Below are 20,480 nucleotides of genomic sequence, written 5' to 3'. Positions count from 1 at the left end.
ATTTGATGAGAATGTTAAATTTTGTTAAATCAATATCTCTGTAAGCAAAGATAAGATAACTCATGAAAACCAAAACTTGTTGCTTTGACTGAAAACCAAAAGAAAAAACTTAGAAAAATAACAAATTTTTAGAAAGTTGATGATACTAGAATAAAAGTACCATTTCTTTATAATTTTCTATGTGTGTTTTAACCAAATTCAGTTGCTGAGCTTTGGCAGTAAATTTGCATTTCTTTTTCAATCTATTTAGCATTCATATGTAGAAGAATGCCGGAGTGAAGAAAGAGAGGCATAATCTGGCAAAGAAAGTTATTCCCAAACCTATGTAAGTCCCCTTCCCAAAAACCTGCAGCAGCAAGCACCAATTCAAATTTTGTTTTCAATATTGTATATGTATATTTGTCCTTTGATGTAAGCAGAAAACAAACCTTGATTGCCCTTTTGTTCTCGAGCTCTATGAGAAAATCTGCAGTGCCATACTTTGCTTTGTCGCCTCCATTTTCCAGATCTGTACATTGTATACAGAATATTTGAATGAGAGAAAAAAAAAACTTACGATATATGGTTTTACCTTTGTTTCCATTAGTTTCTTTGGAAGCATGAGCATTCTTGTCACTGTAAAATGAGAGTTCTATCAACAAACACACACACACACACACTCAAACAATAAGAAACTTGTGGATTGCTTGAACTACTGTTTTCGAGATGTATATTTGGACGAAAAATAACATACACAGCCGTGCCTTTCCTATCAATCGAATAGATAGCAAGCTTGGCTTTGTTATCATCGGCATTGGAGGAATGAACAGCAGTGCCGAAACAGACAGCAGTCAGGAAGCATCCAACACCAGGGAAAAGAATCTCAGCCTTGTTGATTTTGCCATCCAAGAAATAATTTAATGTTGTTCCTGGATAAAGCAAACAGACCAAAATGGATATATATATGAAGCTTAGGTTCACAAAAACACTAAAAAGACAAACTTAATACAAAATTCATAGTACCTATTACAACAGTTATGCTGGATGTCATAACCTCAGTGACTGACAAACCAACAAATGCCCAAGCATACTGCGTTGCCAGATTGCCAACAACACACTAGGCCAATTATTCTGCATTTTTTTTATAGCATAGATAGGCTTAGCATTCCATATTCATAGCAAAGCAAGATTCAAGTAAACAGACGAACGTGTAAAGGTCCTTAACATCAAGAGGGGTTATCTGATTTGGACCTAAGATAGCTGGTCTAGGAAGTTTGGCTTTTGATTGCCGATTTCACCAAATGTGAAGGCTATGATGATTGCAGCCAAGAGATTTGTGATTGTGTAATCAAGGTAAGTGTGCTGAGGGAGACGGCCCTGCCTCTCAAGGAGTGTTAACAGTGCAGGCCACGTGCCCAAGAAGGAAAGAGCTAAGAGCATGCAAGCTATTGCACCTCCTTTGCTCTCTACACGATACATTTGCAGCTGTCTGACCATGAATCTCTCAGATCAGGGGCGGACACACATAGAAACTGGGTAGGGTTGAAGCCCTTACTCAATTTTTTTTTTAATTTTCTACTTTCAAATTTTTTAAAATTTAAAAAAATTGTATTAAGCTCTTACCAAATAATGCCACTGAAGAACAAATTATCTTGGAATGAATAACTGTGAGGGGCTGAAATTAAAGAAGGAAAAAATAAGTATATGCAGAAGAAAAGCGTAAAATGGTGTTTGAAGAGTAAGGATGGAAGTATATTCACAAATGAATTAAATAATTAATAGTATAAAGGTAAAAATCAGATGGACCCCACTTTATATTCATTGACTAGTTTGTAGAGTAACTTTTTAAAAAGAGAATGTACTCCTATTATTTAAAAGTGCTATCACCTTTTCAAGTTGGCACACGTTTTTTGGTTAAAATTTAAGTAAAATAGGTATAAAATTTAAAGTACATATGTCTTTAGAATTTTAAAAAATTAAAGTGAGAGAAACAGAAGAGTTTTTGAAGTTTACAGAGAGCGGCCGCAGCAATACAGAAACGTGCAATTTTGTAAAGGAGAGTTTGAGTCTTTGAAATTTTTGGAGAAATTAATATTCAAATTTTACACAAATTGTGAGTAGGGAGTGTATTAAAGTTATTAATTATTAATTATCTCTTGTTTTTATAAGATTTTGATAGAATAGTTGCAAGCTAAAAAAGTTATAACAATGGTTAGTTGCAAGCTAATATTCGTGATTGTCGTATAGAATACAGTTTATGTTAGTGAGTGTTGATAGTATCTTATGGAGTTACGTATATTGTACTTCAATCATTATTTTTTAGCTTGACCGCAGAAGATGGAACGCTTCTTTAAAAAAAAGCATTGGGATGAAAACACATAGAATTCAGTTGCTACCACTTTAGATGTAAAACCACAGTTGTCACGAGTTTTTTTATTAGATATATTTTGGACTACTTCGTATTAAATATATATGCATTTTTACAATTTTTGCAATTTTTATATTATATAATTATATTTGACTGTAAAAAAATATATAGTGAAGTCCAGCCATTACCGTCAATTTTTTCTGCGTCCGCCCCTGTCTCAGGTTGAATAGATGCAACAGTTGGAAGGCCAAAATAATCCTATATTCAAAAACAGAAATGGTGAGTAAGTGCTTAAATTAGAGCTTCGGAGTGGAAGTTGAAGAAATTCATGGAATCTTGAAATGGTGAAATTATGAGAGAGAACAAGATCCCCAGATTTTCTCTGTGATGAATCCGCGAATTTCTGATGGTGAAGAATGCTGGAAAATATAGATCACGACACAGAGAATTTACGTGGTTCGATTTACTGAAGTAAATCTACGTCCACGGGAAGAAGGGAGGGCAAGATTGTATTGCTTGATCTGGGATTACAGCTTACAACACAGACTTGCTATATGATATTTTATCTCTAGAGAGCTTAACCTTTTTCTATCTGATCTAAGTTCTATTTATACATTGAACTAAGATCGTGGCTTGCATCACCACTAATGATGGTTGTGGATGTCGTGGAGGTCATGGCCTAAGATCGTGGATGTAGCGTAGGTCATGGCCTACGATCGTGGCCTGAGTTGACACCACATGGTAGTGGGTGTGTTGGAAGTTGTGGAAATCCTGTATGGGTCCACTAACTCCTTGTTCGGTCGAATGCTGAGACCGAACTGCTTTGGTTGCCGATCTGAGAGTAGAGCTTGATGCCGACCTGAGAGCAGAGCTTGATTGGTTGGCTTTTACCGAGCTGTAGGCTGAGGCCGAACTCTTTGGTAATGCCGAACTCATAGCCGAACTCTTTGGTAATGCCGAACTCCTACTCTTCCTTGGGCTTTGGGCTGATGGGCCGTCATTGCTGTTGGGCTTGTTTAGTTCGCACCCCATCACTACCCCCCCCGTAGGGCGAAGTGAATCACTTCGGCAAAGTGAGTCACTTCGGCATTCTGGATAAAGGCAAGGGGGAGGCTGATGTCAGGGGACGTGCCTTGCATTAAATGCGACAGTAAAATCCGGCCGTTGAATCCTGAAAAGGTGGGATTCGAAACGGTGCGACGATTTTGAAATCTTCGCCGAATCTGATAAATACCTCATTTCTTCATCATTGAAGCACTTTTGCGACTGCTTCTTCTGCACTCTCTCTTTTTTGCGAAAATTCTCTCTCCGCTTTCAAGAATTTCTTCAGACTTTCTTCACCTTCAAAAAGTAAGAAAAATGTCTTCTTCTTCTTCTTCGGAGTCGGGTAGCGGTAGGAGAGGCGGTAAGGGGTCTTCTGGCCGGAAAGAGTCCGGGGAGAAGACCGTAGAGTATTTCCATAGTATTTTGAGTAAGGATACTGTGATATCCCTACCCGAAAAATACTTTTTTCCTGGGGGGAAGGCGGTGGTACCTGACGGTGATCATAGGGCTGACTCCCCGCCGGAGGGTTACGCCACCGTGTACGAGGCCTGCTTAGAATGCGGGCTTCGTTTCCCCCTCCCTTCTGCCTTTATAGATTTACTAGATTTTTTTCAGCTTCCTTTAGGCCAGGTGACTCCGAACTCTTGGAGGCACTTGTCGGCCTTCGCTGCCGAACTCCGTAATTTAGGAAGGGATTTGTCTTTGAAGGCGATCCTTAAATTCTTTCAATTTAAGAGGAAGGGGTCTTGGTTTTACTTGATCCCTGTACAGCCCTTTAGGGCCTTTTGTAAAACGAAGTGGCCGAAGTGGCAAAACCGCTTCTTCTACTATGATAGGACCGCGGCTCCTAGTTTTCCCTGGAGAGGGCCGAAGTCCGTTATCCGTCATCCTCGGCCTGAACCGTTGGACGAGCTCGATGGCGAGCTCAACAAGATTCCCATAGTTAGGAAACAATACACGGAGTCTGAGCTCGTCAAGGGCGACGTCGTGTTCGACATCTCGTCTTCGGACGAAGAGGCCGAGGGTGAGGATTTCTCTTTATCTTTATGCTCTACTGCTTTAACGAAGAAAACTAACCTGGCTTTCTTGCTTTTTGGCAGTGTACATGTTGAATAAGGCTATCCGAAAGTCCTCCGAGCTTGTGGAGCCGGAGAGGCAGAGAGCCCCTTGCTCGGCGTCTGAAGCCGAGAAGAATCCGAAGAGGCAAAAAACCTCTTCTTCGGATCCGAAAGAGCCGGAGCCGTGTTCGGCTAAAGGGAAGGGGAAATTTCATGAGTCCCCAAGAGTGCCGGGGAAAGACCTGGTCATCTCCGAGGTGGTTGCAGACATCCCGGAACACGTCCCTGAGCCTTTTCAATGGCCGACGAATTTTGTGGAGGTAAGCTTTCTGACTTGGCTTCTTTTCCCCATTTTTTTGATGGCCATTCTGTTGAGTTTTTTCCTTGTTCATCTTCAGAGAGCCAAGCTCGTCTCCGTGGAGCTCTCCAAAGCATCCCACGACTACGAGGAGATGCAGAAGAAGTTGCATCTTGCTCGTAGTCTGGCCGAACAGGCTGAGGCCAAATTTGAGAGGGCCCGAGCTGCTAGGATCTCGGCTCAGGATGAAGCCCGGTCAGCCAAAAACCAGCTCATCATCCTGCAAGAGCAGACGAAGCACCGGGAGGCTCAGAAGGAGGCTGCCGCCGTGGCTGCCCAGGGGGAGGCTCTCCGTGTTTACACGGAGAAACTCTTTTTGAGCAGCCAGTTCTCGGCCTTTGTCGGTAGTCTGGTAAGGCTAATTACCGATAAGGGCGAGCAGGGGGCCGACGTCGTGCTGCCTCTGTACAGCCGAGAGATAGCAGCTCGGCTTCAGAATCTGCCGCTCCTTGAGGAGCTCGCTTCATCCTCGGTCCTGCTTTCTGCAGACCGAGTCCGGAGTTGTCGAGCTGATCGGGACGAGAACCTGGAGGCTATCCTTGCCTCCGTGGGACCCGTTTCACCCGCTTCGACTTACAACGGAGAGGGTGAGGCCGAGCCGCTGGACCAGGAGGTCGAAGTCGAGCGGGCCGGGCATCCGGAGAAGGAAGCCGATCAGGAGGCGGAGGCGAGGCCGGCAGGATGCGAGGCCGAGGCTGAGGTAGCTCAGGAGAAAGAAGCTGAACCAGGCCGAGGAGCCGGAGACGAAGCTGGCGGAGTATGATTTCGTCTCCCTTCTCTTAGTCTAGTTTCTTCCTTGTAAAATGGCCTTGAAGCCCTCCTAGTGTAGAAAATTTTCCTTGTGAATGAAAAATTCTCTACACTTGTCTTCGTATAGCTTTTCGTACTCGCCTTTATTCCTGTTGTATTTTACTATCTGCTCGGTACAACTGCCGAACTAATATAGCTGCTTTGTACTCAAGGAGATGGAGATACTTCACTGGAAACGGCTGTACTCTTCGGCTTTAGACGAAGCTGAGAAAAGAGCTATAGCCGATCAGACGAAGAATGACGAGCTTCTGGCTCGTTTAGTGAAGCTGGAAGCCGATAATAAGGACTTAGAGTCCGATAAGAAGGATCTGGAGGCCGAGCTGAATACGACCATTGCTGAGAGGACTGCGTACGAGGATTACATCCGTGTGCGCGGGGGAGTGACCATATCAGATGTTCAGAGTCGAGTTGACGAACTGTGGGAGGAATATCATGTACTCCGGAGGAACAATGCGCTGGAGAGCTCGGCTTGCCAACAAGTTGTGAAATCATTACGGCGCTGGGCTTCTCGGTACGACATCATTCTTTCCCGGCGTCCCTCAATCGAGAGATTCCTTAGGCATTTCCCGCCAACAGATGCTCGCACTCCAGATCAAGCCTCTGGTTCCCTTGTTCAAAATCCTACTCCAAGTCAACAACGAACTCCGGAACAGCCGGAAACGTCAAGACGAGAACGGGCTCAGGAGCAACCGGAATCGTCAAGACAGGGACGGACTGAAATTCGCCGAGGAGTTGTGACTATGAGCGAGCAAGATCAGCAGATGCTTATTGCAGAGACTCTTCATCGCCGAGGGGTTAGAGCTTCTGGGGCTCGCGGAAGAGGTGTTGGGTCGAGGATAGCATCTCGTCGACCTGCTTATTCTTCATCTGCTCGGAACAACCGAACTCGGCTTCCAGAGGATTTTGCAGATAGGTGGCTCAACTTTAGCAACCCCGGACAGTAGAATAGTCCTTTGTAATAGCGTAACGCCATTTTGTAGGGTAGCGGAGTTGTATGCCGAACAAGATTTGAAAAATGAAATTTTGTTTTCGCTTCTAACACTGTGTATTTACAGCTTAGCGAAAAAATTTCATCGTACTTGTCCTCGGTCTTATGAAGTAAACTTCTGTGACCGGACTCGTCTTTGGTCTGATGAAATAAACATCTTTGACCGGACTCGTCTTTGGTCTGATGAAATAAACATCTTTGACCGGACTCGTCTTTGGTCTGATGAAATAAACATCTTTGACCGGACTCGTCTTTGGTCTGATGAGATAAACATCTTTGACCGGACTCGTCTTTGGTCTGATGAAATAAACATCTTTGACCGGACTCGTCTTTGGTCTGATGAAATAAACATCTTTGACCGGACTCGTCTTTGGTCTGATGAAATAAACATCTTTGACCGGACTCGTCTTTGGTCTGATGAAATAAACATCTTTGACCGGACTCGTCTTTGGTCTGATGAAATAAACATCTTTGACCGGACTCGTCTTTGGTCTGATGAAATAAACATCTTTGACCGGACTCGTCTTTGGTCTGATGAGATAAACATCTTTGACCGGACTCGTCTTTGGTCTGATGAAATAAACATCTTTGACCGGACTCGTCTTTGGTCTGATGAAATAAACATCTTTGACCGGACTCGTCTTTGGTCTGATGAAATAAACATCTTTGACCGGACTCGTCTTTGGTCTGATGAGATAAACATCTTTGACCGGACTCGTCTTTGGTCTGATGAAATAAACATCTTTGACTGGACTCGTCTTTGGTTTGTGTTCTAATTTGGCGGTTTTTGTTGCCGGGATCGAACTTTCCCTTGTCCTAATTCGGCGAGTTTTATCGCGTGGATCGGACTTTCCCAGTTAACCGAAGTGGTCTTATGCAGTAAACCTCTTTGACTAGACATGGTCGTCCTCGGTCTTATGAGGTAAACTTCTTTGACCGAACTTGGTCGTCCTAATTCGGCGAGGTTTATCGCGTGGATCGGACTTTCCCTTATTGCAGTTCGTTTCAGACGAAGTGCTTATTTCTTAAGCCGAATTGTGGTCTTGTATCTTCCTGAGAAGCTTGGACTCACAATCGTTGGCTTATTGCAGTTCGTTTCAGACGAAGTGCTTGTTAAGCTGAATTGTGGTCTTGTATCCTCCTTGGAAGCTTGGACTCACAGTCGTTAGCTTGTTGCAGTTCGTTTCAGACGGACTGCTTGTTAAGCTGAATTGTGGTCTTGTATCCTCCTTAGAAGCTTGGACTCACAATCGTTAGCTTATATATGTTCTAAAAAGGGGATCAGCCTTCGAAGAACAAGATACCTCAGTAACATTTGTAAGAGACGACACGCACATAGACAGACAAAACGCATATAGACACAAAAATGCAAGTAAAAAACAAAGAAAGCACATACCCCTAGGATCGAACTAGACACAAGACTGACCGGACTGTCTCTTACAAATGGAACTTTTTGAGGTTGGAAACGTACCATGTTCGGGGTGCTTGTTCTCCTGACATGTGAGTCAATTTGTAAGACCCTTTGTCGAGGACTTCTGGCACCCGATATGGACCTTCCCATGTGGGTTTGAGTTCGCCCAGCTTTTCTGCTCGGCTTACTCCGTTGTTTCTCAAGACGAGATCTCCCACTTGAAATTGCAGCTTTTTCACCCTTTGGTTATAATACCGGGCTACTTGCTCCTTGTACTTGGCTGCTTTTATGCAGGTCAATTCTTTTCTTTCTTCGGTCAGATCTAGTTCGGCTCTCAGTCCGTCCTCATTCATTTCTGAGGAGAAATTTAGAGTTCGGGGACTGGGTATGCCGATCTCAACCGGAATAACGGCTTCAGTGCCGTACACCATCGAGTTCGGCTCCGGTGTGACTTCGGTCATTTCGCCTGCCTCTGACTCCGGCTGCTGTGATTGCTATGCTTGATGGTGCCGAGCTGATTGCTCGGCACTTTTAAGCGCAATCTGCAAACTCTTGCTCTTTTTTGATCACCTCGGATGACCGCTATCCCTCCTTTAGTGGGGAAGGTGTTCGGCGAGGATGCCTCTGATCGCTATGACCGGGCTTCTTTTTGTCTTCTCTAGATGAGCTGTCTAAAGACCGTTTTCGACGGTCTGCCTCATCGGCACGAGAAAACTGGTCCGCAATGTCCCACATCTCTTGAGCTGTTTGCGGACTGCATTCCACGAGCTTTCTGTAGAGAGCTCCGGGCAGGATTCCATTTTGGAATGCCGAAATGACAAGTAGATCATTGAGATAATCTACTTGTAGGCATTCCTTGTGGAACCTTGTCATGAAGTCGCTGATCTTTTCGTCACGACCTTGACGTATAGAAAGCAGCTGAGCCGAAGTGATTCGGGCTTCCGCTTTCCGAAAGAATCTCCTGTGGAAAGCATCCATTAGATCTCGGTAAGATCTAATGCTGCCTTGGGGGAGGCTATCGAACCACCTTCTTGCGTTCCCGATAAGCAGCTCGGGGAACAGCTTGCACATATGGACCTCATTGAGACCCTGGTTCGCCATATTATACTGATAGCGTCCCAGGAAGTCATGAGGATCTACCAACCCGTCATAAGTCATCGACGGAGTTCGGTAGTTCTGTGGAAGGGGAGTTCGGGTGATATCGTCCGAGAACGGAGTCTTCAATGCTCCGTACATGGCGAACCCGACATCTCTTCGGTATGGAGGAGATGGAGATCTCCTGTGATTCCGGTACCGAGGAGGAACAGGAACATGTCGGGGTTGAGGATTCTTCTTCCTGGAAGACACGGCACTACTGCGGTAGTGACTTTCATGTCTGGATGAGGAAGGAGAATCCACCGTTTTCGTCTTCGGCTGTTGGCTCTTTTGCAGGAAGGCTAAGAACTCATCCTGCTTCTCAGCCAAGAACAGCTTGACAGCCTCATTCAAATCGGGCTGCTGGGAAGACTCGGTGTGTGGACCTTTTGAGCGGCTTGTTCCTTCATCATGAAAACTGGAAGTAGATGTCTCCCGAGGCCGTTTTCCGGACCTGCGGGCTGGACTAGCTTCCTCATGGTTTTCACGAACGGTATTACGGGTAGTGTGTGATCTGGTATGCATTTTTTTTTGGGGTGGAAAAAGGGTCAAAAATTCGCTTTATCACAAATTTGGTTCTCTGTTTCCCACAGACGGCGCCAGTGATGAATCCGCGAATTTCTGATGGTGAAGAATGCTGGAAAATATAGATCACGACACAGAGAATTTACTTGGTTCGATTTACTGAAGTAAATCTACGTCCACGGGAAGAAGGGAGGGCAAGATTGTATTGCTTGATCTGGGATTACAGCTTACAACACAGACTTGCTATATGATATTTTATCTCTAGAGAGCTTAACCTTTTTCTATCTGATCTAAGTTCTATTTATACATTGAACTAAGATCGTGGCTTGCATCACCACTAATGATGGTTGTGGATGTCGTGGAGGTCATGGCCTAAGATCGTGGATGTAGCGTAGGTCATGGCCTACGATCGTGGCCTGAGTTGACACCACATGGTAGTGAGTGTGTTGGAAGTTGTGGAAATCCTGTATGGGTCCACTAACTCCTTGTTCGGTCGAATGCTGAGACCGAACTGCTTTGGTTGCCGATCTGAGAGTAGAGCTTGATGCCGACCTGAGAGCAGAGCTTGATTGGTTGGCTTTTACCGAGCTGTAGGCTGAGGCCGAACTCTTTGGTAATGCCGAACTCATAGCCGAACTCTTTGGTAATGCCGAACTCCTACTCTTCCTTGGGCTTTGGGCTGATGGGCCGTCATTGCTGTTGGGCTTGTTTAGTTCGCACCCCATCACTCTGTTTCCAGTTATTGGACTAATACAAAACTGCAGCTTTGTCATATCAATGCATCTAAAAACCAAGAATCTCTTAAGAAATCATTACCATGATGGTTTAGAAATCTCAAAAAACACAGGAATTTTGTCTTGTGTTTGGGAAGATTTTCTCTAATTAAACTCAAAATCATTAATTAATTACCAAACTGTTTTTGCATCACCTACCACTCAAAAACAGAGAAAAATAATTCAAGCAGAGAAAAATAATTCAAGCAAAAAAAAAACTGTTTTTGCAGTTGCAGTACCCCAGCAACTCAAACTTCTCCACTTTACACTAAACTTAGCAAATTCATTTGTGTAAAAGAGAAGAATTTTACTTACAAGAAAATTAACGTAGTGATGTGGGATGCAATCTCAAACCAATATTGACTACTGTGGACAACTATATAGAATGCAGATTGTAATAAAAAAAAAGTTGCATCTCCAATAATTTGTTCTATGCAACTGGGAATATGCCAGCTGTCTTGGAATTATGCGGCATAAAAGCATCCACAGCAGCGGCGGGTTTCTCTTGCCCAGAGGGCATGCCATGCAACGTGGATGCGGCTCGTGAGCCGTGTTTAGGGAATGGGAAGAGGTTGGCGCACCTATTATTGTTTGTGGTTTAGTTGCTGGATTTTCAGAAAATTAGCATGATGGTATAAATGACTTAATTCATAAGATGTGTAACGTGCACTCGTCCGGCCTGGACAGTATGCCGGTATAAAGGTATGAGTTGGCCGAATACATACCATGCATACCAAACATTTGCATTATGATGATACTATTAAGTAACCTACTCTTGGCCTAATGAGTTTGTTTTAAAACTGAAGTTTATTTGACTATTTTTGTAACTTTTCCAATTTTCGTCTACCAAGAGTTGTTTGTGTGTCACCAACACAGCTGAATAATGGAGTACTCCATATAGAAGAGTTATGTCAAAGTTTTGTAATTGAAATTGTCGAAATAATCTGGGGAAGATGGGATCATGATTCATGGAAAACGGCAAAGAGCGTCATGATTTGGGATTCAACGCCAGATTTTCTATGGATTTGGAGTTGGGATAATTGTTTAGCATGAAACAACAAAAATCAAGTGTTACAATTTAAATCTTACCTAAAGCTGCTAAAAATATTCCCGCTTTATTGAGAATGTACTATGTTACAGTAGTAGTATTTCATTTTTTATTGAAGAGCAAAAATTCTTGAGTATGTTCTGTCTTCTTCACAAATGAGTAGAACACCACTTAACAATAAATTGTTGTGTATCAAATCAGAAATCCACACACATAAAATTTTATTGGACAGAGTTAGAATTTTCTTTCTCTGATTCGTTACTTGAAATGTGTTCTAATAAATAACTTCATCTGTTGCTTGAAATGTGTTCTAACTTCATATAAATTCACTGACCACTTATGGAAAATTTGAAGGTCCGAAGCAATCAAATCACGTGCTTAGAAAAATGGAAAATCTTTCTTTCTTTTGACGAAGGAAAATGGAAAATCTTTAGGAAATTAAATATGAACCTGTCGCCCCTCATAACAAATAAAATACGAACCTGTCAATATTTTCGACCTCGTCATAGAGTTTTTGTATAACAAGCAAGTCATTCAATATTAATAAATCAAGCAAGTTATAGAAAAAATACATGAATTCTTGCTACCGATTCGACGATTGATGGTGAAATACGATCTATTAGCGTTGAGGTCAAGCGTACTAAATTCCAAAAAATAAATCCCCCAAAATTGTACTCCAACAACAAGGCTTACAATACGAGAAGAGAGAAAAAAAAAAAAACAAAAGAACAGATTATTGTAATCTAAAAGCAGCAATTGAACATCATCGTATACACATTTTTTACGAGCCAAAGGCTTTCTCTCCTCCAAAAAGTGAAACGGGAAGAGTCCAACAAGATAAACAGCCAACAAAACCCGACCCAAATGTGTACTTACAATTCCAAGTTCTCTCTTTTTACAACATCTTGTAAAAAGCTCCCAAGCAGCCTTTGGTCGAGAACCATGTTCGGTACCTGAACGGAAAACTTTTAAACCCCGAGAAGCGAAATAACAGTGGAGGAGAGGAATAAAGAGAATTGGCACTCACCTTGTTGCCAAAATATATCTTGGTGTTGTTGGCAATAGCTTCGATAAATTTAAGTTCTAAGTACTGAGGAGTAAGCCTCAACTTGTCTGCTTCTACTTCTTTCATCGTGCTAGAAAGACGACCAAAAAAGTAACATAAGCTCATTTTCAAGATTATATCTTTTCAGAAATAATAATTATCAATCTGAGTGACTATTGTTATAATGGTAAAAATCTAATACATTAGCATTTCAGTTAGTGCTCAATATGTAGCCCATGCCTTTTCTGGCACTATTTTAAAGCAAATATGTTGGTTGATAGTCAATGCGCATTCATATCATTACTTGTACACTGTGAATTCATGCATCTAAAACAATAGTAATTTCTTAATGTAAAACATTCTATCTGTCCTGCAGTAATTTAATAAAGAGTTGAGGAATTTACCGGTAATAGTCAGCATCAGCCAAACTCTTTTCGCGAGCTAAGTACATGGCATTAGATATTTCTTCTTGCTTCCTTGCACTGTCTTTTTCCATCAATTTCTGTTCCATTTGGATCTTACTTACATGAGCATGCTTTTCAGCCTCACTTATAGCAATTTTTTTCTGAGTCTCTGCTTCCTTCTCAGAAACTCTCTGTTTCTCAATAGCAATCAAGACCTGTCAATGTTTAAGCGTTTGATTTAATTCAGGAGTACAATAAAAGATACAGATGCTATCACAATTCTTGAATTTAGTACACAAAACCCCAAATACTTCAAACAAAAGAAGAATCACTAGAGTTAATGGAATAACCATCTTGTTATCAACTCTATCGATGTTAAGAGGCACAAAAAGATAACTGAGCAGGAATATCAGAATGCCGCAAGCAGCAGGAGTGAAAATAAAAACATAAATCCACATGAATGGCTTAGAGCCCAAACGTAAGAACTAAAAACATACCTTAGTTCTCTCCTCCTCCATCTGTTCAAAATTCCGTCTTATACTCTCAGGAATCTTAGGTTTTGTGACACGAACGCTAAGAATTTCAATACCTGGCGCATAGCGCGTACAGTCTGCCTGAAGAGAATCCTTCATTTTTTCATCAATCTGAAAATTCCAAAGGTAACTATTAGTTGTGTTTCAATTGGATCTGTTTACAGAAGGTATGTGGTAGTAAATTTGCAACATTAACTGAATCTCAAATCACTCTTTAAGTTGAAATGGGATTCTGTTTGGGTTTTTGGGGTAAGGAGGTAGGACGATGAAATAAAATTGGGTGGGAGTAGCTAAAACATTCAAATATGAGGTATTACCTGATCAAACATGTCGATGTAAACTTGCTGAAGTGAATGAGCACTGCAGAACTGATTAATCTCATGATGGATCTTATCGTATATCCATGTATTGTCATATTGGACACCATAGTTGAGTAATGTATCATATACATAATCTTTACTTAGACGATTTACAACCTGAAAATATTATGATAATATGTATATAGCAAACAATACAAACACTAAATTCAACTGCAGGACTTCGTAGAGCAAGAAATATTACTTCGATCTTCTCAAAGTTAATCATAACACCTCCTTTTGTTCCACAAGGGATGTCCCTCACCTGCAAATGAAGGAGATAATAACTCTTACTCCAAAGTATGTTTATGTCAGACTACTCTGAGGTAAAGATGCATAGGTACACACTCAAGAATAATTTTATCCATGCAAACAAGTATAAATGTATACATATATATATATATATATATATATGTAAAGAGAGGGGAGGAGAGGAGGAAGAGAGAGATTTCTACCAAATCTGTCTGTAAAGTCACTTGAATGGGTTCAAAGTGTGTGATCAGGGGTAGTTTGAAATGAAATCCTATGTTCAAGATAAGCAAATTAGTGAAAAGGAAAGCACAATGTATACACGGGAATAATTGAATCTGTTGCATTTTCAAATGTTAGTATGCGTGAGTGCATAGCTGTATGGTGAAGTGTACGGTACCTGGACTGGTAATTGTATCCAGAAGGGCACCTCCTCTCCAGTAAACACCGACATGGCCCTCAGGGACTTGATGCAGCACGGAAAAACTCTGCTTTAGAGTTGAAGATGATGGAATTATAACCTGCACCTGATTTTCTCAATCACAATGTCCCTTCATCCACAAGAGAGGCGGCTAGCCTCCACAATGGGTCAAAGGCGAATTATATGCTAACTAAACATAAATTTCCATCCAACCTAAACTTCTGCACACTAGCGTGCATATTCAGCAGCAATATTTTGTTTATATACTATATGTGATCAGTGATCATCTCTACAACTGTAATTTTTAATTCAATGGGAACTACTATATACTAGTAGTATCTTTTAACATCATCAATTATGATCATCTCTACCCCTGTGATTTTCAATTAAATAGCTCAAAAAATCAACGGAGCTATATTTTACTAAACGCCATCAATTACCACAAAAGTAAAAAGAAAAAAAAACAGAAGCGAATCGCATAACAACAGCAGAGAGACATCATCGCAACTTATACATCCATAAAATAGCGAGTCAACTACACCTAAATCAACAAGAGTAGAACGCCTGATCAATTATCAAAATAAACAAGTCGGCTTCGCAAATATCTACAACCTGAAATAGAAGCTACCTAGATTCCCGTACGGCAAAATCACAAATTGGAAACAGATACGCAACATTACCATTGCGGCAATAGCGAGGAACATTCCTAGAACAGTTAGAATGGCGGAAAAATCCCCGCCTCCGCCGGGAGCAGGCGGCGGCGGCGGCCGTGGAATTCCAGTTCGCTGATTCTGCTGTGCGTCCATATCTGTAAGGCTTGTTAGGATGGGAGTTAGCTGCTGTGTCAAATGGAGTGAGATTATAATATGGTCTACAATTAAATGAGTGAATATTAATAGGTTCAAAACAATAATATTAATTGAGTTTTTCGAATATTACTACGTTAGAAAAAAAAATAAGATTTCATTAGGTAAATATGATGTAATTAGGTAGGGATGTCAATCGGGTCAGCCAATCGGGTTTCGGGTCAATCGGGTGCGGGCTAATCGGGTTGTGATCTTTTCGGGTTATAAAAGTTCAACCCTAACCCTAAAAACTCGGGTTTCGGGCTAGTCCATCGGTTAATCAGATTGCTACCGATAAAATTAACATGCGATCAATCAAATAAATAATGGTGAAAATTAGTTATATTTATAAAATGTAAAATATTTAATTATGATAAATTTGAGATATATGCTTAAACTCAAACATAAACATGATCAAATAATAATATTTGAGATTTATGCAAAATAAAATATAAACTTCAAGAAATTTTAAAGCATGTTTAGAAATTTAAATATATTTTTTAGTGAATTTGAAGTTTCTAATTCATTTATCTATTATTATATTAATAAAAACATAATATATAATTTATATATTTAATATAAAAATGGAAAGTTATTTTTTACTACCTCCGGCCCCCAAATATTGTCCCACTTTGACCCGACACGAGTTTTAAGAAATGTAATGGAAAGTGAGTTGAAAAGGTTAGTGGAATGTGGGTCCTACTTTTATATATTAGTTTTATAATAAAATGTGAGTAAGAATGAGTTAGTGGGATATGAGGTCCACTATAAAAAATGGTAAAAAATAAAATGGGACAAACTTTGGGGGACGGACGAAAATAGAAAAATGGGACAAACTTTCAGGGACGGAGGTAGTAGTAATCTATATTATAAAATAATCAATTAAGTGTCGAATTAGAGTCAAACAAATAGAACAATAGAAATTTTATCGGGTTTCCAGGCTAGCCCATCAGGTTTTCGGGTCTGGCCCTAACAGGTTGCGGGTTAATCGGGTGCGAACTAATTGGCCTGTAATTTTATCGGGCTGGAAATTTTCAGCCCCAACCCTATAAATTTGGCAGGCTATTCGGGCCAGCCCACTGATTGCGGGATAAATTGACATCCCTATATTAGGTACGTGTTCTTTCGTATCTACTCAAAATATAGTTTAAAATATTACTTTTATTAGTAAATACCGGGATGTAATCAGGTATTGTAGTAGTATGTTTTTTTAGTAGTAACTAAGTAAGTAACATGGTACTTCTTCCGTCCCTGAAAATTTGTCACTTATTTCTATTTTCATCCATTATTAAAATTTGTCACTTTTCACTTTTACCATTTTTGGTAGTGGATCCCACATTTTACTAATTCATTCTCACTCGGAGTTTATTATAAAATTAATATTTAAAAGTAGGACCCACATGCCACTAATTTTTTCAATTCACTTTCTATTACATTTCTTAAAACCTGTGTAAGGTCAAATGGTGACAAATTATTAGGGACGAAGTGAGTAATTGAAAAACTATGACTATACCAACAAGTCGTAGCGCAATTGGCAGTACGGAGCTGTGGTGACATTGAGGTCACGGGTTCAAACCCCGCCAACTGTTGGGAGACTTTCGGACTTGATCTGCAAACCCGATTGAGTAAGATTAGTCGGATTCCGTCCGAATGCGGATTTGGTACACCTGTGATCAAACCAAAAAAGAAAAACCATGACTTTTGTTAGGTAAATATGATGAAATTAGGTATACGTTATTTTGTGATTACTCAAAACATAATTAAATATAGATGTAATTAGGTATATGTAATTTTGTAATCACTCAAAACACATAGAATATAGATGAAAAATATGGTTTTTATTAGATGCAATTAGGTACTGTATGTTAATTTATTTTGTAATTACTCAAAATGTATTGTACATGGCTGAAAATTTTGTCTTTTATTATATAAATAGGATGTAATTAGGTATATGTTAATTTATAATTACTCAAAGTATATAGTACTAGAATATAGCTGAAAATTGTGGCTTTTGTTAGGTAAATAGGATGTAACTCATGTGAGTTCAAATCGTGAGATATTATTAATGGGCCATGAGTAATTATTTCAATTCGAATGGGCTTAATTATTATACCTCGAAGTCAGCCTGATTTCTTAAATTGGCCTACTGGACTCGACCCAGCCCATCACGCACAAGGCCTTGTGAAAGCACCTCCAATTATTGAGACTGAAAAAGAATCAAAATTTTGTGGCACACTTTCAATGATTACCAACAACATGATTGAGTAAAAAAGTTAAAGACTGTCAAGTAATAATAATATTGAACATAGAGGGTATAAAAATCTCAATAAAATTTCAAACATAAAAAAAAGCAACATATTAGGGGCCGTAATCTAGATTTTACACAGGAAAAATATAAACAGGGGAGAGCACTTTCTACCCAAAGAAAACAGCCACACATCTCCACCCACACAGAATCAGATTCCCCTACTCTTCCTTTTTTCAAGAAAACAACACAAAAAGAAAAAGGCTCTCAAGTGGAGAATCATTTCTTAGCGGCGTCGACATCGGTCCATCCGTTTCGTTCCTCCGGCTCTCATCTGTCGAATCTTGCACAACTCGAGGGTGGTTTTCATCACATCATTGGGAAAAAGAGGGTGGATATGAAGATCACTGCAGCAAGCATGAAGGTGCTGCTTTGAGATGCTACAAGCGCGACACTACCGCTGTCAAATCCAGTTCCTGTCCCCGTCCCCGCCGGTGCAAGGCTAAAACCAGGAGTCGTGGGTGACCCCGGGACACCACTTGGGGTGGTAGTCCCGCCCGGGAAAGTGCTGCCTCCTGGGGTGGTGTTGCCTCCCGGAGTAGGAGTGGTGCCCCCTGGAGTTGTAGAGGCCGGAGGTGGTAGAGTGGTAGGAGTCCCGGGAGGGGTGGTCGATGGAGTAGCGCCACCGGCATTGCTGCACGATGTTTGAACACGAAACACATAAACAATAGCAAAAAAGTGAAATGAGAACCTAACTTTACTAAAATAAGGTTTTGTACACATAAGTGAGTTGGGTGCTTTTGTGCCTAAGCAAGGCAAAGAGTTTAGAACCATATTTGGATCTAAAAAATCCATTTTCTACACTGCAAGAATGTCAACATTATCGACCTAAATTCGACAAACTAGCCGACATCTCACTAATCAGTTTCACAACTACAACACTCTAGTAAACATCATCTTTATCACAAAAGAACTAACTAAGCCATCTCAACTTTATCAATCAAGAAAAACCAGTTTAAGCAACAAGCAACACATCATATACGAGAGCAAATTGAACAAGAGCTTCAAATTCAAGATTCAAAAGCAAAACTGAAGCTAGAAAAAAGGGGAATTACCTAGCACTAGAAGGATAGACACATGATGAAGAAGATACACCTGCAAATCATCGAAATCCGACAACGGTCAGAAACAGAGGCAGGCAACTGAAGCATAGACTATGAACAAAAAAAGCAAGTTGTTAGTAAATGTTAAGGTAATTACTGGGAGGATTGGGAGTGACAGTGGCAGTCCCTTGAAAATCACAGCTCATTGGGGCATTGCCCTTCTTCTGATAATAGCTATTGACAGCATAACTGCAGTGATCCTTAACAGTGTTAGGGTTAAAGCAAGCCCCATTTTGTTGAATTGCTGAACAATCAGCCCCATTTCCACAAGCATAATCTATGTTTTTCTGAAGAACACTGTCACTCACACCACTGTTGCAGACACAGTAATTTGCATCTGTAGAAAGAAATCAAGGAGTTAAGAAAAGAAAAAAAAATTCCAGACATTCTTGACTACAACTCAACTATCATTGCAAGAAATTTAGTTAGGTAAGGTAAGGGGGAAAAGGATAAAGATCAAAACTTTACACACTCCCTTTATTTCTTTTTCTTTGTTTTCTCAGTTTTAGACATGCATAGTACTAGAAAATTGCAAGAAAAAAGAGAAGTTCACCTGAATAGCCAGCAAAGGCTAAGATGAAGAGCAAACCCACCGCTAAAACAGCCATGATTAGGTCGAGAAATTATGAGAAAAGGATGGCTTAACCCTCAGTTCTACTCAAGCTGGTTGGTGAGACTAAGAGAGGGAGAAGGGGGAGAGAAACGAAAGACTTTGTGGAGCAGGGGAATGGAGATTTCTAGACAAGGGAGGTGAGTCGGAAGGAGGCGATGTATATATATACTAAAATACGTATATACGTTTATAGAGATAGAGTGGTAAAAAAATGTGATTCTTGGGGAATTGAAGCTCAACGCTTTCGTATTTAATTTCACATGTGAGATTGTGTTTCTCCGTTTGTTCATGACTCATTAGACCATGTGAGCTGGCCGACTTCGCCCAATCTTGTTTGTACATTTACTAAATTCTTCATATTTATCAACTTTGCACTGTGTGTGTGTGTGTGTGTGTGAGAGCGAGCATATCTTACTTTATATCCTAATTTAATGATTCCTTATATTTAAGCATGATATTAAAACTTACACCATGTTCATGTAATCATGTGTGAGTTTACAATCATAGTAGAAACACAACCTATGTAGTAGTATAAGGTATTGTACCATATTCATGGTTGTACCTTATAACTAATAACCTAGTATTAAATACTACAATAATCCCGCAAAAATTGTTTAGTTAAGAAAACGACGGTGTGAAGTTGTATAATTGAATTTGATTTATCAAAATATAAATAAAAGTTAGAGGCAAAACATCAATGATTAGTGGTTTTATTAATAATGTACCAACAATTTAAAAAATTTAAATGCCAACCTTTGTGATGTGGTGTCGCTGTATCATGGCACCGCGCATGGTGGCCCCTTTTGGTACCAGCATCTAATTCCAGAATAAAATTGACTTACTTTACATCAAATACCTATCACTTTTTACTATTATAAATTTATTATTTATTTCAATATTTTTCATCCATGTAGCAATGGATACATTTAGTCGGTATATTTTTTCTTCAGCAAAAAATAGCTATGTACTAGTAATGAATATCAAAATGATGTTTTGATTTAATACTTATGAAATTAAAATTGGAGGAAAAAGGTACTCCATCAAAAAAAGAATTATGTGTATTAACAATATGAAAGATTAATGAATTTTTAAAAAACTTGCTTTTATTTG

General features: G+C 40.2%; 2 protein-coding genes and 1 pseudogene across 3 annotated transcripts; all 3 read right to left on the bottom strand.

Annotated features, from left to right (window-relative positions):
- Positions 1-122: 122 nt before the first annotated feature.
- LOC121794890 lies at positions 123-1,674 on the bottom strand (annotated as a pseudogene).
- A 10,420-nt stretch (positions 1,675-12,094) lies between these two features.
- Positions 12,095-15,372, bottom strand: LOC121797167 (erlin-2-B-like). Of its 2 annotated transcripts, none has more exons than XM_042195907.1 (9): positions 15,185-15,372; positions 14,484-14,571; positions 14,290-14,357; positions 14,040-14,099; positions 13,796-13,954; positions 13,443-13,589; positions 12,946-13,160; positions 12,524-12,632; positions 12,095-12,449 (listed from the first exon to the last, which is right to left on the bottom strand). In XM_042195907.1, exons 1-9 carry the CDS (start codon positions 15,308-15,310, stop codon positions 12,369-12,371), a joined length of 1,053 nt encoding a protein of 350 aa, XP_042051841.1. In that variant the 5' UTR covers positions 15,311-15,372; the 3' UTR covers positions 12,095-12,368. The 2 variants fall into 2 exon arrangements, with proteins under 2 accessions (XP_042051841.1, XP_042051840.1); XM_042195906.1 differs by having other exon boundaries at positions 14,484-14,604; positions 15,185-15,371.
- Positions 15,373-17,662: 2,290 nt separating this feature from the next.
- Positions 17,663-19,728, bottom strand: LOC121797166 (PLASMODESMATA CALLOSE-BINDING PROTEIN 3-like). The gene is made up of 4 exons (XM_042195905.1): positions 19,311-19,728; positions 18,855-19,094; positions 18,710-18,749; positions 17,663-18,288 (listed from the first exon to the last, which is right to left on the bottom strand). The coding sequence occupies exons 1-4, from the start codon at positions 19,363-19,365 to the stop codon at positions 17,964-17,966; spliced, it is 660 nt and encodes a 219-aa protein (XP_042051839.1). The 5' UTR covers positions 19,366-19,728; the 3' UTR covers positions 17,663-17,963.
- Positions 19,729-20,480: the final 752 nt, after the last annotated feature.

The sequence above is a fragment of the Salvia splendens genome, chromosome 3 (assembly GCF_004379255.2).
Source record: "Salvia splendens isolate huo1 chromosome 3, SspV2, whole genome shotgun sequence".
Taxonomy (NCBI): domain Eukaryota; kingdom Viridiplantae; phylum Streptophyta; class Magnoliopsida; order Lamiales; family Lamiaceae; genus Salvia; species Salvia splendens.
The sequence above is the reverse complement of the archived record's forward strand: the minus strand, read 5'-3'. Positions and strand labels throughout refer to the sequence as shown.